Source organism: Aotus nancymaae, unplaced genomic scaffold, assembly GCF_030222135.1.
Source record: "Aotus nancymaae isolate 86718 unplaced genomic scaffold, 86718_ANA_hifiasm-v0.15.2.pri h1tg000058l, whole genome shotgun sequence".
In the NCBI taxonomy this organism is placed as follows: domain Eukaryota; kingdom Metazoa; phylum Chordata; class Mammalia; order Primates; family Aotidae; genus Aotus; species Aotus nancymaae.
In genome coordinates this window covers 4,444,478-4,462,810 of record NW_026988472.1, presented here as the reverse complement: position 1 = coordinate 4,462,810, position 18,333 = coordinate 4,444,478, and the positions used below count along the sequence as shown (strand labels likewise).

The window sequence follows — 18,333 nt, the reverse complement described above, 5'->3', positions numbered from 1 at the left end:
GTTGTGAGAGACACTGCTGCTGAAGGGCAGTGTGGCCACACACACCAGAGAGCTCAGTCTCACCTTCAGCTGCTGCTCCTCCTCCCCACCCAGACTTCCATGACTGCCAACTTCCAGGCCTGTGCTCTTTTCTCTGCATTGTACCTGGGTCTCCCTCCACACACCTGGCTATTTCTCACTGAGCACCTTTCTTAAGGTGCTATTCAAACCCTGCTTTAGGGTAAAATACAATACGGATCACACTGTATTATAGCACCGGGCATTTAATGGCAGCCTGATGGATGAAGGGGTGAGAAAACATTACCGACAATGAATAGAGCAAATAACTGAACTCATCTTCACACTCAACAAATATTTATTAACACAGAAATGAATAAGGCTTAGCCCCCTGTTCTCAGGACGCTCAGTGCAGAGGGGCAGACAATCACAAAGCTACAATAAAATCACAGTAGAATAAGTACTATCACCGAGGTATGGACAAAGTACTTTGGAGGCACAGTGAGAGGAATAAAGAGGGGGAGGGAAGAATAATTTTCCCATTTATACCTTCCTAGAACATTCAGGGAGGGCTCCAGAGAAGTCATCTGTGAGCCGGGTCTTCAAGGAAGAGCAAAAGCCACCAGGTAAATAGTCAAAGAAGGAGCCCTACAGGCTGGGGCTCAGAGATGTAGGTAAGGCCAGGTAAGTGAGGGGTTCAGGAAACTAGGCATAAGTGACGAAAAAAGGAAATAAAGAGGGAATAACGAATGAGCAGAAGGACCCCAAGCACAAACCCATAGCTCTACTGCGGAAATTAAAGGCTAAAAAGGAGGGTGGGAGGGCCTCAGATATGGGTCCCTGCCACTTCCTCAATCAGGCCATGGGGCTCAAATACAAAAGCCAGAGCTTCACAGCTGTGATCTAATTTCTCTAAGACACCAAATTATCAAGAACCCCTTTTCAGAAGCTAAGAATTTGTATGAATAATGCAGTTCTAAATGTGAAAGTCCCTAATGTTTTCATTTTTCTCAGATGAATTGATTATGCCTAGGAAGTAATTCAACTTCCTTCAGGGTATGAGATGGGGCATAGAATCTCAGAGGCGAAGGTGGGTTAGTGTTTAGGCCTTGCAGCCATCTCACAATTAAATGGTAAGATAATGATTAAAATGTCTATTTCCTTTTGCAAATTATATTGATATATCAACATAAAGCTCAAAAATATATATACTCACATACCCCTGTCTTATTATTCCTGTCTCCTCCATTTATTTCTTTCATACCCGTCTGTATTTTAATATGCTTAAATAAAAAAATAGAACCTTTTAAAACTTTTCATTTTAATAATTTTTTCTACTTTACATTTTTTCATTTGTCAATTTTTATGTAACTGCTTTAAGTTTATATTTTAAAATCTTTACGTAATTAAATTTTTAAAATTTTCATTTAAATCTCTTGAACTTATCTAAAGTTCTTTTTATTTTATGAGTATTTTCTTCCTATTTTTTTTTCAATTTTTGTCTTTAACAAATTTTGTTTTTGTCTTGAATTATTTTAAACTTTCCTCTTTTAAAACTTTTCTCTAAAATTTGAATTGCATTCCATTCTGTATTTTTGAAAATTTATTTCTTAATCATTACAGTAATAATTGTTAATACTCTTAAAATATGTATATTTTATGCTTTAATTTTGACATATCTATTTATATTATTTTCCTTCATTTGAAACTTTTAAGTTTTAAGATGTTCCTTTTTTCCAACGTTAATTTTTAACAGTATTTTTTTTCATTTTTTGGTAAACTTTCATTTTTAACCTTGTTCCTTGTTTAATCTATTTTACATTTTTAAACTTTAAGAATTTCTTAATTTCATTTGCTTTTAATTTTTAAAATTCTGAAACTTCTTTAAATTAAAAAATTTTTAATTTTTAAAATATTTTTTAAAAATATCAACTCAAATTTTTTCAACATTTAAAAACTTTTTTTTAAACTTTAAAAATGATTTTTTTCCTTTTTAAATGTTTTTCTTTTAAAGCTTTTTAAATTTTATTTTAAAATATTATTTTTCTTTCAAACTATTTGGCTGGTCAGCCACAGCTAGAACACCAGTTGTGAAGTTTTTGCTGATAAAGGAATACTTTCTGACTTCACATGGTATTTCTGTAGAAACAAATGACATATAGTAGCATCAGAACACCTCTACTCCCTTTCTCCCCACCTAAGACATTCTTTTCACTTGATTATGCTTTATGAGACCATTTTCAACCTCTTCTCCCTCTCCCCATTTCTTAAGGTTGAAAGGTCACTGGTTAGTATTCATTTTTTTCTTCCTACAAACCCATGAGCCATGCTAAAACAGGTTCTTTACATCAAGACACTAGCTGTCATAAAGGTGTTATTATCATTGTCCATTCCAAGTAGGTTTGTGTGTCACTTCAAATACTTGCCTAATCATTTACTTTTTTTTTCAGTAAGTGGTCTGGTAAGACTAGTCTTTCTCTAGGCCCTGTTTGTGATAGAACAGTAAATACCCTTCACTGTAGAGTAAGTCCTCAATGGTAGCCTTGGTGATGATGGCATCATCACAGCTGAACCACTGGTCCTTTTGTTGCCGGATAAAGCTGGTATAGTGGCCACTTTCCAAAGTTCCATGGTGATTAATCACTGCAAACAAGGAATACTTATTCTCATTGGGCACACAATCTGTTGGTGGCTGGCCTTCTTTCATTCTGCTCTCTTTAGTAGAGGCCAAAAATGGAGTCATATCCAGCTCCAAGGGAAAGGAGATAAAGGTATTAATCTTTCGCCTCTGTTTGCCTACATGTTCAAACCGCTTGAGGTGAAAACAAGCCACAATGGGTAATTTTTTCATTGTGAGCTGTTTAGTAGACTCCTGGTAGCTTTGGCAACTATTGCATTTGATTTTGGCACTGCTTCCTAGATGCTCTGGCCTTGTAAACCACTGTAGGCAGTCTGTAAGTGAGGGGATTCCTGGTATGTGGTCATCCCTGCTCACTGTGCTATCAGCCCTCTCCGGGTTCTGGGAATCAAATGTGGCACAAGAGCCAGGCAAGTCCAGACTGATATCCCAGCATGGGTCTATGGTGGTGGAAACACTATGGCAGGTTTGACATGTGACATCTGACTGCAGGCCACCTGTAAAGATTTGGTCTATGATGCAGTTACAGCAGTTGGGGTTATTGGTCTCCTGCCCACCACTATCATCTTTGCTGTGTCTATGTAGCACATCTAATATAGCAATAAGGAACTCATGGGCATCCTGCTGCCTGTACCCTGCTAAATGTTCTGCATGAATCCATATCAGATGCAGTAACTTATAGGGAATGTGAGGAGTTCGGCTCCCAGAGTACATAGCATGAAAAAGCGAAGACATTTCACAGACCAGACACAAGCTGGGGCTTGTCATTATACATTTGTGCTTGTCAGAGAGGAAAAAATCTTTCAGTAGAGGAATATGGGTAAGTGCCTGGACAATACAATTCATAAAACAAGTGTTCCCAAGATTGATTAGCCCTCTCAGGCCTACAGTATAGACTGACTTTTTTCTTCTCTTTTTTTTGGGTTTCACCAATTTTGGTTCCTGCTCCTTTGTCTCACAGATTGATTGCTTGTCTTCTATCCCTGATGTCATAAATTGTTGATGAGAAACGTCTGTTGAGGTGGAAGTTAAGAATCTCAAAATTTTTTCTTTTGTTTCTTTGGCAATCTGTTCTATGTCTTTGTCATATACATAATCCTTACACATGAAGCAATATATAACCCCATGATAAAGATCTACAGCTAAATGGTGCTGCTTTGTTTCTGCATGTCTGTGAATATGTTTCTCAGTGAAGCAGCCGAAAAAGACACAGGAGAGACAAGAGTGGAGTCTGTTCATATGAGTACTACATACATGACAGATGCATGACTTTGCTTTACGTTTCCTAGTCTCTGGGGTCCCACTCCAAACGAAACGCTGGTAGATCAACCTCAGGTTCTTCTGCCAGTTCTTACCTACTTTAAAGCTCTCCACATGAGAGCAGCCTGTGGGACCCTGCCCAAACTCGACCTCCAATAACCAGTCCCCTAAACCGCCAGGATCCCTCGAGCCGTCTAGGTAACCAGAGCAGCTTCTCCGTGTCTGAGGCCTGGAACCAGGCCGGGATCTGCGCCGGGATCCACGCCAGGCCCGGGGCCGCTGTGCGGGTGGGGGCGGGGGTGGCGGCGGGAGCGGGGGCCGGGCAGGAGGCGGGGGTGGGGCCGAGAGCCCGGGCAGGCAGCGGGAACGGGCCCGGGGCTGGGGCCGAGGGCGGGGCTTGCGGCGCGGGCAAACGGGCGAGGAGCTGCTGTGACAGCGAGGGGGGATAGAAGGGAGCACCTTCTCGTCGCCGCCGCTGCTGCTCCACGTCAAGTTCTCCTCCGGTGCAGGCTTACGCTCCTGTAATGGCTCCAGCTTCATCTCCTCAGCTTCCTGGCCCCAAGACGCCTTCGTCGCCCCCGCCGCCTCCTCCTCCATTTTCCCCGCCTTCTCAACCGCCTCCTCAGGCGAGGCTCCTCCCCCACCTCCCGAGCTCCAGCGAGCCCCAGAGCCGGAGGGTAAAGAAGTTTCTCGAACCTGGGCCATCAGATCACTGGCCGACCTGAGGAGCAAGGCGTCTGGAAACGAGCTGCGACTGTAGATGGAACGAGACAGAGACTTCGGTGAATGATCTGCCCAGCGTCATGGCCGCGGTGCGCAGTTAGCGCCCCTAGGACCCCTCCCATCGGCCCTTGAGCTCAGCCGGCGGCGGCTGTCGGCTCCACCCACTCAACTGAGAGGCCCCTGGAACTGATGTGGAGACCCAGGGTTACCTGCTTTAAAGGCGATCAGATCATGCGGGGGCCAGGGGACTGGGAACAGAAGGCTAGCGGGCGGTGGGGGTGGGGAACGGTCTCAGCTTTAGGATGGAAAGGATGGAAACTTCTTTAAAAAAGGCGCCACCCTCTGACTGCTTTTTTGCGCCCTGCGCAGCCTCGCTTTGGTGCAGCTTCCTCTGACGTTCTTTCCCTGTATCCTAAAAAACACTTGGGTCAACATTTTATCTCAAAAATGGCTGAAAGGAGGCACCTTTGGAAAATGAACTCAGAGGAAGACAGTGTCCCACTGCTCCTAACTTACCTATACTTCTGTGGCCCGGTGTGTTCCACCCTAAGCCGTTGCCCCTCAGCGCACTTTCCGTCCGCCCGGCTCTTGCGCCCTCTCACGCCTTTTCGCGCTTGTGCTCTCACACCCCTTTTCTTGCTTCTGAGACTTAAATTCCTATGATTTATCCTAGAATTTGGATCACTACTCCCTCCTTTCAGGCATTTCCCACCCCTATAACCACCACCATCCTCCTGCGACCCCCGAAATCCCCGCTTGCTTTTTCCACTCCTGCCCCCGCAACGCCCCCAGCCCGGCGGTTTGTTTAAAGGTCTGGGTTACCTTGAGCCCCAGGCGCGTGATATAGAACGTCAGCAACTGCTGCTGTCCACGCGCTCCTCAGCCAGCCTTCTCTCCTGACCTCTCCTCAGGGCTGGTCACAAGGGGGCCGCCCCCTGGCCCCTCCCCTCTCGACGTGCGGCCCCCAGCCCCGGATTCTGCCCTCCTGCAGTGATGAATGGCACCGCTGTCCCGCGCAGGCAGGCAAACCTCTTCCTGAAACAGAATCTACTGAAGGCAACAGCAGCAACAGATTCTACAGAAAGCCCCTGAAATGGAGGCTCAGGCCTCACCTAGCTCCAGGCCCGCACTCCACAGAAAAAAGATTCATCCGGGTGGGGGTGGGGGCTTCCAGAGATGGCAGCTCTCTGGCAGGAATCCCTCAGGATCCTGTCAGACTCTGGTCTCTGGGAGTTAAGGGGAGATCTATCTATCTATCTATCAATCAATCTATCTATCATCTATCTATTGTCCCAGAATGTGCAGGGGAGGAAGCATAAGCAAGGGCTCAGGCTCAGAGAGACCTGAGCCCAGGCACGTGCTGGCTGTGTGACCTGGGATAAAACACTTAACTTCTCTGAGCGTTAGTTGTGTCAATTTTTTTTTAATGAAATAATCCTAACCCAATGTAAACACTAAATCATAGTATACATCAAGTAAAAGGTTTTATGGCAAGCTTTATTTTTCATACCTCGTTTTTCAGTCCCTACCTGAAAATCAGCATAGAGAACAACTCCTGATGCAGAGTGGAGGAGAAGAGAATCCCTTCTCTTTCAAAGCTGTCTCAAAGTTATAGCTCAGTTCACCCGATGATCCCTCCTAGACAAGATACAACGGTTTGTGTCCTCAAGTTAATAGGCCAAGAGACTTTTCCCTTTCTTTGACAGATTCAACATCCAAGGCAACAATCCACAAGAAAGCTATCTCCAAGGCTTGTTGCCCTTGCTGTCCATCCCAAGAAAATTACAGTTTATTACAGAGAATGTTTAATGCTACATTAAATCTCTCTGAGACAGTCACACACTTCCCCTCAAAATATCACTATTAGGTTTCAGCTCTCTTAACTTGACTATGGAATCTAGTGGATACCTCCCCATAATGGATATCAGTGATTTTGTGACTTGGTTTAGATTTGACCATATCTCAGTCACGTACAAGCACCTGGAGGGAAAGTGCTTTAAAATTATACACTGGCTTGTACAGGAAAACCTGTTTTTTCTCCCCTGGGGAAGGGCATTTTCTCAGCCACAGCTAACCGAAGAGTTGCTCCTCTCTGGGTTAGCAGACCTAGAAGGAAATGCTGAGTCAGTCATTTGCTAGCTGTGCCACCTGTGGCTTGGATCCCAGCTGCTCTGAGACAGCCTTGCACCCTTTATGCAGGCGGGGAGGCAGAGCACAATTTATAAATGCTTCCGTCTTCTGAGCCTTCGCTTTCTCCTGTGCAAAATCAGAATCATGAGAATGCCAGCCCTACCTAGGTTCATTGATTCAGCAGATATGTAAAGAACACCTACTGCTGCACCAGGCACTATGAATACACAGCCAAACAGAACTGGGCACAAAAGCAAGTCAGAGTCCCTGCTTGAGGTCCACATCAGGAAATGCATAGGAATGTACTGGGAAGATGAATGTTAGTTAATAAAGGCCTGAAAACCACTTGTAATCAACAATTTAACATTTCGGATTGTTACGGTGCTTCAAAAAGTTTCTGAAAACAGTTGTTATTGAGCTTGACATGCCTTTAAGTCAGCCCACACGCTATTGTGACCAAACAAAAGATTTCTTCATTGACAGTTTTCCGGTAGGAAAACCTCAGAACAGCGTGATGGGTCACTTCTGTCAACATGAAAATGAATGCGTCTGCATGGTTTAGGCCTTTCTGGTGTTCACTGGTTCCTCCAAAATGAAGCTACATCTAAACTTCTGGTGGACTTAACACAACAGACTGCTAGACCCCACTCCCAGAGTTCCCAGTTCAGTGGGTTGGGTGAGGCCCAATAATTTAGATTTCTAATGCTGTACCAGCTGATGCGGATGCTACTGGTATGGAGAAGGCACTTTAGGAAGCACTGCTGTGGGATAATGTGCAAAGAAGCCCTGGTCAAGGCGCCTCTGACCTTGGTAGCAGGAGCCACGTTTGATGGAGCTGGTTTCCCAGGACTGTGTTGTGTAGGCGTCTCTTAAAGATTGTAGCTGCGGCAGGGGTGTGTGTGTGTGTGTGTGTGTGTGTGTGTGTGTGTGTGTGTGTTTGGAGGGGCCCTTTGGGAGTGGGGTGGTGTATGAAAGAGCAGGATTGGAAAAAAGCCTGCCTCTGTGCTCCTCTCCTGGTGGCTCACTCAGTAACTTGAAAACTGGACCCCTGAAGCCTCACACAGCCTTCTTTCTCCCAACCTGGGCCTCTTTCCCTCAATGACCTCGCTTCTCAGAGGCCAGCATCCCAAAGGGCAGACTTGCAGCCATTACCTGCCCCTGCCTAGGGACGGTAGCATGGACTGGGTTCCAGTTCTTTGGGGACCACATTTGTCTGCCCAGCCTCCTGCCCCTGCCCCCTCACTGGTTGGATCCCCTCTTCTGTTCCTTTCCTTCCTGTGCTCCAGCTCGTAGCCGGTCTGCCTCCGGCCTTCTGAAGCAACAGCTTCAGACACCACTGGAGTGTGCCCTCTCCTGCCCACAGACCCATGGTGACTCCCTGTGGTCTCTTGGTTAAAATGGAGACTGCCCAGCTTACTCCAACTCCCCCCACCCCTGAGTAGGTCCAACCTCAGCTTCACTTTCTTTCTGAGGCTCCAGCACTTCAACCACAGAAGCCTCTGTATTGTCTGTGCACATGAGATTACATATGTGAAAAGATCGACCTGTCAGCCCATTGCCTTCCCTTTGCCCTTGGATGCTCATTTCGAAACATCCCCTAGAGTAGGTGATTTAGTTGGGGTTCTCCATCGGGACAGAACTAATAGGATATATGCCTCCTACACACACACACACACACACACACACACACACACATATATATATATATATATATGCATGTATGTATGTACACACACACGCACATATCTCTATATGAAAAGGAGTTTATCAGGGAGAATTGTCTCACATGATCACAAGGCAAAATCCCATCATAGGCTGTCTGCAAGCTTGGGAAGAAAGCAGCCAGTAGTGACTCTGTCTAAGTCCAGAAGCCTCAAGCGTAGGAAAGCCAACAGTGTAGCCATCAGTCTGTGTCCCAAGGCCCGAGAGCCCCCTGCAAACCACTGGTGTAAGTCCCAGAGTCCAAAGGCCAAGGAACCTGGAGTCTGATGTCCAAGGGCAGGAGGAACAGAAGGAAGCATCTAGCACGGGAGAAGGATGAAAGCCAGAAGACTCAGTACAGCAGCTTGCCCCACCTACTTCCATCTGCCCTGCCTTACCCGTGCTGGCAGCCGCTTGGATGGTACCCACCCACATTGAGGATGGGTCTTCCTCTCCCAGTCCACGGACTCAAACCTCAATCTCCTCTGGCAACACCTTCACAGATGCACCCAGAAACAGTACTTTATCAGCCATCTAGGCATCCTTCAATTCAATCCAATCAAGTTGACACCTAACATTAACCATCACAGTAGGGATCCCATCACAATAGGGATCCTCAGCCTTTTGGTGCCTTGCATCCCTTTGGTATCCTGGTACAGCCTGTGCATCCCCTAAGACAACAATAGTTTTTAACATAAATATATGTAACTAAATACACGGGATTATAAAAAATATATTGTATGGAGATGCATTTTTGTATTTTAGAAAGTCATTGTGATACGAAGAAATGTGTTTTTTTAAATTAAACCTTAAATAACTATCACAAGGTGGGTATAATAACTACCATAGTTTCAAAATAGTGCTGAGCGTAAGTGATACTTTGAGCAATGTGAAAGAAGTGTAATGTGATACCAAAATTTTTACTGGTGACACAGTCACATTTAGTACTCATATCAATGGAGTTGCATTCCTAGGCTCATAGTTTTAGGGCATGATTGCTTTAAGTTAGAGGTGGGTGAAAACAAAGACACAGCTCTTTTCCCCACAGGCATGTGCAGACCTCTGAATTCCAAGCTCTGACCTGAGCACTTTGCCTGCTTAGCGGGCCAAAGAATTACAGACCATTTATTAAGTGAGTATTCTGTGCTCTTTTCTGTTTTTTCCCCCACAAATCTTTGGTATTCTCCGTTTTTAAAGACAGAGTGATACAAAAACAATTGCATTATTTCAAAATCACAAATATATTAACTCTTAAAACTGACAAAATTAAAGGAATACATAGAAAACCCACAATCATAGTTGGATATTTTAACACTGCTCTTCCAATAATTCATGAAACGAAAGGCCATAAGTCAATAAAGATGTAGAAAATTAAACAACACTATGAACCAACTTGTGGTAACTGATAGTTATAAAAAACACCACCGATGAAAGAAAATGCAGTCTTCCTTCAGTATCTGCCGAGGACTGGTTCCAGTACTCCTGTGAATACCAAGATCCTCGGATGCTCAGGTCTCTTATAGAAAATGATATAGTATTTGCATATCAACTATGCACATACTCCCGTGTACTTTAAATCATCTCTAGACGACTTACCATAGCTAATAAGATGCAAATGCTATGTGAGTACGGTTATGCTGTATTTTTTAATCTGTATGATTACCTTTTCTTAATGTATTGCCATTTTTATTTTTATGTTGTGTTTAAAAGGATTTTCAATTGTCAGTTGGTTGTATCCACAGATGTGTAACCTGCAGATATAGAGGGCTGGCTGTACACATCTTTTGAAATGTGCTTAGTATTCAGTAAGATGCAAGAATTGGGAAACTTTTCTTGGAGAGAAAAATAGTAAATATTTTAGGCTTTGTAAACTACTCAAATTTGACATTTTAGTATAAAAGCATCCATAAATAATATACAAATAAATTGGTGTGGCTGTATTCAAACAAACAAACAAAAAAAAAAAAAAACGCTTAATTGACAATAACAAGCTGCCAGCCCACAGGGCATACTTTGCCAACCCTAAGATGCACTATATTCTGGGACCATAAAACAAATTTTAACTAATTCCAAAGGAAGAAAAATCAGACAGAGTACATCCCCTGCTCACAACCGATTAGAAATCAGTAACATTCAGATACATAGAAAAGTCTCAATCATATGGTGCTTAAAAGTCATATTTCTAAATAACCCATGAGTCAAAGGAGAAAGAGCCAAACCTGACATAGATAAAAGACCAAGAAAAGACCCTCTTGGTCTTTCATAATCAGAAAAGACCAATGTCCCTCATGAACTGAGATCCAGAAATTCTCAGTAAAATATTAGCAATTGAATCAAGGAAGCTATAAAAGGATATTGTATAAGAATGAAGTGACATTCATTAAAAAATACAAGGCTAGTTCAACATTCAGGAATGAATCCAATCCAGGACATTAACAGAACAAAGTGATCATCTCAACAGGTTCAGAAAAAAGGTATTTTTCAAAATTTAATCTACATTCATAACTAAAAATTAAGAGAAGTATTAGAAAACTAGAAATGAAAGGATAAAAGCACTTTATAAGATATATGATTTGCAAATGTTTTCTCCCCGTCTTTGGTTATCTTCTCATTTTCTTTATACTATCTTTCAAAGAACAGAAACGTGAAATTTTTATTTTTAACTTTTATGGGTACATAGTAGCTGTATATATTTTTGGGGTACAAGAGATATTTTGGTACGGGCATACAATGTGTAACAATCACATCAGGGCAAATGGGGTATCCATCAGCTCTAACATTGATCATTTATTTGTGTTACAAACATTCCAATTATACTCTTTTAGTTCTTTTTAAATGTACAATGAATTCTTATTGACTGTAATCACCCTGTTGTGGTATCAAATACCAGATCTGGGCCGGGCATGGTGGCGCACGCCTGTATGCCCAGCACTTTGGGAGGTCAAGGTGGACGGACCAGTTGAGGCCAGGAGCTCGAGACCAGCCTGGCCAACATGGCGAAACCCCGTCTCTATTAAAAATACAAAAATTAACCAGACGTGTTGGCGCAGGCCTGTAATTCCAGCTACTCAGGAGGCTGAGGCATGAGAGTATCCTGAGCCCAGCAGGCGGAAGTTGCAGTGGGGGCCGAGATCGCGATACTGCACTGCAGCCTGGGTGATTCAGTGAGACTCAGTCTCAAAAATATAAATAAACAAGTAAACCCAAAATACCACATCTTATTCTTCCTACCTAACTATGTTTTTGTACTCATTAGCCATCTCCACTTCCCCCAGCCCCCACCTTTCCCAGCCTCTGGTTACCATCATTTTACCTCACTTAACATAATGCCCTGAAGTTCCATCCATGGTGTTGCAAAGGAGAGGATCTCATGCTTTTTATGGCAGAATAGTACTCCACTGTGCATAAGTACCACATTTACTTTATCCATTTGTCTGTTGATAGACACTTAGGTTGTTCCAAATCTTGGCTATTGTGAATAGAGCTGTAATAAAGATGGAAGTGCAGACATCTCTTCAATATAGTGATTTCCTTTTTCTTGGGTATATAGCTAGCAGTGGGATTGCTGGGTCATATGATAGTTCTAATTTTAGTTGTCCGAGGGACCTCCAACTGTTCTCCATGGTGGCTGTATTCATTCACATTCCCACCAACAGTGCTCAAGGGTTCCCTTTTCTCCATGCCCTCGAAAGCATTCCTTATTGCCTACCTTTTGAATAAAAGCCATTGTAACTGGGATGAGAGAATGTCTCATTGTAGTTTTGATTTGCATCTCTCTGACAGCCTAGGATGCTGAGCACCTATCCTTATACCTGTTTGCCATCTGCATGTCTTCTTTTGAGAAATGTCTATTCAGATCTTTTGCCCATATTTTAATAAGATTATTAGATTTCTTTGTATTGAGTTGTTTGAGCTCCTTAGATATTCTGATTATTAATCCTTTGTCAGATGGACAGTTGGCAAATATTTTCTCCAATTCCGTGGGCTGTCTCTTCACTTTGTTGATCGTATCTTTTGCTGCGCGGAAGCTATTTAACTAGATGCGATCGCATTTGTCCATTTTTGCGTCGGTTGCCTGCACTTGTGGGTTATTACTCAAGAATGATTGCTTTGCCCAGACCAGTGTCCTGGAGAGCTTCCTCAATGTTTCTTGAATTCTTCATCCATAAAACCAGGCTGACTATACTAGTACCACTTATCTTTCAGAGATGTGGACAGAATTCGATAGCTACAGAAACAGTAAGTGCAGAGAACAGAGCCTGCCACATAGCGAAGGCTAAACATATGTAAGCTCTTTGCTCTCTCTCAAAGCATGAGCTTAGTTTCTCTCAGGGTCTTTTCACACATTCCTCTACCTGAAACTGTCTTTCCCTATGACTTGCCTTGTCTTCATTCAGGTTTCTGCTCAAATATCACCCAGCGAGGCCTTCCCCCACCCACCATCTCAGGGAATAAAGGGCATTTTGTTTCCCTTTACTCATTTTATTTGACTTTACTTCCCACTTTATAATATACGTGTATCTGATGTCTCCTCCAGTAGGATCGAAGTGGCCTAAGGGAAGGCAGTTTTTCTTTTTTCCTCATCGCAGTATCCTTGATTCCTATTTGAAGCATATCAAACTTTCAGAATAGTCTGTGGACTAAGCGAAAAAATAGCTCGATGAGGTGCTTACTATTACCATCCTCATTTTGCAGATGAGGTGAAATAATGTCATACAGCTAATTGATAGTAGAGTCAGGATTGAACCTCCACACTCAGACCCAACATCTCACTCTCCATCTGGAGTGTACTCTGCAGGTGATTTCAGTGTTGGATGCAAATGGTCCTCAAATGTCAGATCTAAAAGTTAAAATTGCTAAACCCATACATTTTAAAGACAGACAATTGTGTTCTATTATGTTCATGTTTCAAATAAGGAAAATGTCCCGTCGTTGATGATGAAGAAATTAAGCAATCAGCATATATCGGTTCCATACCATCATGCATGTGAAATCACAGAAAATTCAAACGTACTTTATCCCAGTGTTCAAAGAGCAAACGAAGAAATGCTCAGAAAATATCGGAATTTTGAAAAATATCTTCTGTGTAATAAAAAAGTCATTTGGTCCATAAAATACTAATGAAACTTCGTAAAGAAATCAAACGATGGTTCTGTCTTTGCCATCCAAACTCAGCCTCGCTTGTGATATCTGTCTACTGAAATGAGAAGGCAACCTTTTAGAAATCTTACAAATCACAAAATGAAGGGTGGGGTGACCAAATTCTTTAGAACATCACCCTTGGATATATCTGTTGGAGACAGGAAAGCATTGTGTCATGATTAGTAGTAGTAAATGTAGGCATTCTTCCTTTAACATAAAAATAAGAAAAATAAGAGTTCACTTACAATTATATATCCCTCCGTATTTCTTTCTTTGGTTTTATAAATGCGATTGTTTAAACAAGGTGAAAATGGGACTAGTTTACAGTGGCAAATAGTAGTATTAAATACGTGGACTATTTACAGAGTAGCTGTGAAAAATATAACGATATAGCAAAACGTTCCTTTCTGCCTTTTGACACAGCAATTTATGGCAAATTTTTAAAAGCATTCTTATTGGATTGTAAATTTTTGTTGGTCATATTATTATTTTTTCTCATACACAACCATAAGACTCTTTAAAAGGCATATGCAGATACAGCAGAAATTACCAAACAGATATTTATATACATTAAAAAAAAAACCACTGGCTTATTTCATTCTGTCTCCAAAAATGGTAAGATGTTCTTATTTTTTCTGTCATAACACTTCTCGAAACTGCCTGCCATGTTAGAACTTCCTTTTTTTTCCCCCTTTTGTGCAGTGGCTAATCAGCACTCAATCAGACTTATAATTTACTGAGACATATCCAGTTCTCCTCTTCCCAAGGCCACATTAGATTGCCTCCTGGCATCGGTTCAATGTAATGACATTGAACTAAATATCCTCTCAACAAAAGCGTGTGAGCATGGATTTTACTTCTACCTACAGTAGGTTTTAGATTGTAGAAACTGATTTCCAGGTTTCCAGAAATGTGCATTTCCTTTCTATACATAAGACTTATTTTGTCAGTCAATCAGGTCCTTTGTATCAATAATTCCTCCTATAGGCTGTCCATGGCTCAAGTGCCCATAATTCTTAAACACTCTGAAGCGCACTGGATGTCATCGTGTGTTACATCACTCGTTCTTGGAAAAAGGTTTTAAATATCAAGGGTAATTTGAACTTGCCATGTTGAAGTTGGATTTCCTATAAGTTAAATTATTAGGAAAGAAGTTGAGAAAGTCCTGTTTGATGTGAAAGCCTTTTGCTGTTGATCTGTTTTCCTCTTGATTTCTTAAGCAGTCTTTTTGCCAAAAAGAAAAAAATAAAGAGTGCCATTTTTTCTTTTTCTCTTCTCTTTTTTTTTTTCTTTTCTTTTCTTTTTTCTTTCCATGTCAGTTTTTATTGCTGCGAGCCGAGATTGTGCCACTGCACTCCAGCCTCGGCAACAGATCGAGACTCAGTCTCAAGAAAAAAATAAAATAAAAGGAGTTTGGAAATTCTATCAAGTAATGTATAAGCATTTTAAGAGAAATCAGCTGTTAAGCTACAACTTTGATCATGTGTTACATCGTGTTATCAGAAATCACTTATTGAGGGGATATAAAGGAACCCATTTCAACATTTTGTTGGTATACCGATTAATGTATTGATTGATATTACCATACCCTTGGTAAGTTATTGTGAATACCATCCTTGTTTGTGTGTGCTCTCCTGGTTTCTTTCCCCTGCTGGCCCTCTTTTAGGAGTGGAAGGAGTTCTGGACACCAGGGTAGATTCTCTTCAGCTCTCAGTAGATTTCCTGATTCTCCACTGGGATTTGTCCTATGATGGCCCCATTTTTCAGAAACCAGTTTGTGTGCCCAGGAGCAGTGGTCGATCCACTTTGTGTGAGCTGCACGTTAGAAAGGGCAAATGACTCCTGTGTTGAGTGGGGACCTTAAACCACCTTTTCCTCCACTGCTCCTGTCAGGCCCCACCGCAGAGTTTGACAGTGATTGAGAGACTTGAGACTCCTTCCATCTGCCATTAGAGTCAATTAGATTACATTTAATTGTATCATTATGAAAACTGCAATTTGTTTAATGTGTGGGCAAATGTGATTGAATTTTTATATCTTCATGAGGACTCACCTGCCTACGTTCACAAATCAAGATGCAGTCAAGTAAAACAAATACAAGATGTAAAATCCATTTATGGCATTATCTTAGCCACCTAAAATATACATGTAGAGGAGGTTGCACATAGTGCGATGTGTAGAGTGGGAATTTGTGATGGTGAGGTAATAGGTGACTGTCGTGTTTCTTTGTTTCCAAAAATCAGTATAATGTGCTAATGTGGTATGTTTTACAGAAGATCAAAAAATTAAAAAAAAATAAGAATGAAACCTCTTTCAGATCGCTTTCCTCTACATTTGATTTTAAAATGTAGTTTATGTATAATGGGACAACTTACACCTCCCCTTTCTAGTAAGAGGCCACCCTATCTCCACAAGATTTGCCTTTACACACACACACACACGCACACTCACACTCACACACACTTGCACAAACACTACTGCATGCTCCCCCCGCCACACACCAAATCACACACTTCCCTGAACTTTTCCCACTTAGCACTCCATACCTTACCAATAGCACAGCAGTGAACAGAGGTATGATATTTGGTGGGGCACTGTGGTAAGAACGCCACCTCCTGCCCCAGGGTAATGGACACCCAGAGACAGAGGATCCCCTAAATAGAAGTTTCTAAACAGTGCAAGCTTCCTTTGTTATATTTCTATTATCTTGAAAATGGGGCTGACTTTGGTAGAGACATGAGCCCACGCTTCTGACTCCTCATTACTTTCTCTGCGTCTCAATTACTTTCTCTACCAAGCTCACACATGACACAGTTCATACCGTCTGTCACCTGGTTACGCATAGGTAAGAAAATCTCAAGCGGGACGCCTTCAACATTCTTACCAAGGGTGGATGTTATTTTACAAATAATTTGTTTATTTGTTCTGCAACAACAGACAGCAAAACGGTGCCTTTTAAAAGTAAAATTTGATTGATTAAGAAATCCAAAAGACAACTCCTTCCTTCCATGTTCTTTCTTTGGAAAATAAACACTGTTTCATATTGCAAGGCCATTTCAGCACAGTTTGTTCAAGGATGGCTTATCTCTGTCAGAACTTACAGTTGGCATAAGGTCCGCGAATATGTCGTTCACGGGCCTTTTTCACATTTCTCTTGCAATTGTTCCCATGAACAGGACTCTTTCTTCTTCCTAACCTCATGGCCCCACACTGCCCTCACTAATCCAAGCAAGTTATTTTTAACTTTGTATTATGAAAATTTCAAACACATAAAAGCAGAAAGCATATTACAATGCACTCCATGAACCCATTAATTTCAAGAGCCATCAACTTCAGCAATCATTAACTTTCTGCAATCTTTGTTTCATCTAGCCTCCATCATAATTTTAATGTTTTTTTCAGAGTACAGAGAAGCCAAGTATAGACATCAAATCTTTTCATCCAGAAATAAACTTTAATAAGTAAAGGCCTGTTTTACATAAGCAGGATACAATATCATACCCTAGAAAATGACTTAGACTGACTGAACGTCATCTACTCTCCAGTACCTTTTCCATTTTCCCAACTGTCACATGAAAGATTTTTACAGTTCACGTGACCCCATCACGATCCAAACAGTTCCACACATTGCATGGGATTTTTCAGTGTCTCTTCGAGTCTTTGGATAGATTCCACTTTCCCCTCATTGTGTCTGGGCCGTTTATTTGTTCAGGAAAATATAACCTGCTCACTTCTTGCCAGGACTGGGGGAAAAAACAGGTCCCCGTTTACAACTCTGGCTCGAAGCGAAAGGCAGTCATGGTTCTCTTGATCCTTGAGCCACAGGGTTGAGCCTGGACAGCTTTTGGGTGATTCACTTCTTTTTCCCATTTTCAAAATTTAATATGTTTCTGAATAAAATTTTATAATGAAACATGGGCAAATAAATAGAAACAAAGACCCTTAATCAGACCCTGTGCCCTGGCTTTAATTATCGCTGTGGAAGGGGTACACACTCCGCATTCCGTTCATAGCCATTAGAGGCCATCTCTCCCCAGCAACATTTGACCCCAAAACATACACACCAGTCTAGGGAACTCTAGCAGTGGATTACTTTCTCTTCTTACCACTAGTGCACCAGGAGAGTGGTCGATCCAGCAGTATCCCTTGGAAAGGGTGCTCTCCCCTACCCAAGGGTGAAGGCTCTTAGGTGGGTTGTCCCTTTGCCCTCTTCTGGGAGCAAAAGGCCTGCCTAACCCTCACCCACAAATTCTCCGGAAGTAGAGGCCCCTTTGAAACACTCCATTCAGATCTTACTAGGTTCTCCAGAGAATAGCAGTAGAATTTTGAGCCTAGGGTATCAGGTATCACTTTCGCCTGAGATGATCGCCCCCATCCCCTGCCTCTCCTTTTGCTTCATATTCAAGAGAGGAGCAGTCCTACCTTGCTGCTTCTCATCTAAGTTACATCAGTAGAGGTGAGAGAGGTCATCGGTGGTGGGGGTGATGGTTTCACCCTCTGCTGCTTTCAGGATTGGCTACTTTCCAGAAGTGAAGCTATGCAATGGAGTTGCTATATTGAAATAATGAATGTGAGTATTATTGATTCTTCTACAATAAATGGTTTGCCTTGCAGCTGCTCTGATAGCCCCAGAGGATATCCCCTTGAAGAAAAGGGTAACATTATATGGGAGAATTAAGTCTCTGGCAATTGGACGAAAGAGTTAAAACAAAATGCTCCCCCAACCCCACCCCTGGAGGAAA

At 42.2% G+C, this 18,333-nt stretch overlaps 1 protein-coding gene across 5 annotated transcripts; it reads right to left on the bottom strand.

Moving 5' to 3' along the window:
- Positions 1-337: 337 nt before the first annotated feature.
- Positions 338-5,597, bottom strand: USP51 (ubiquitin specific peptidase 51). Of its 5 annotated transcripts, none has more exons than XM_021672682.2 (3): positions 5,441-5,597; positions 4,828-5,030; positions 338-4,649 (listed from the first exon to the last, which is right to left on the bottom strand). In XM_021672682.2, the coding sequence occupies exon 3, from the start codon at positions 4,598-4,600 to the stop codon at positions 2,465-2,467; it is 2,136 nt and encodes a 711-aa protein (XP_021528357.2). In that variant the 5' UTR covers positions 4,601-4,649; positions 4,828-5,030; positions 5,441-5,597; the 3' UTR covers positions 338-2,464. The 5 variants fall into 5 exon arrangements, with proteins under 5 accessions (XP_021528357.2, XP_021528358.2, XP_021528356.2 ...); XM_021672683.2 differs by having other exon boundaries at positions 4,828-4,913; XM_021672681.2 differs by lacking the exon at positions 5,441-5,597 and adding an exon at positions 5,135-5,374.
- Positions 5,598-18,333: the final 12,736 nt, after the last annotated feature.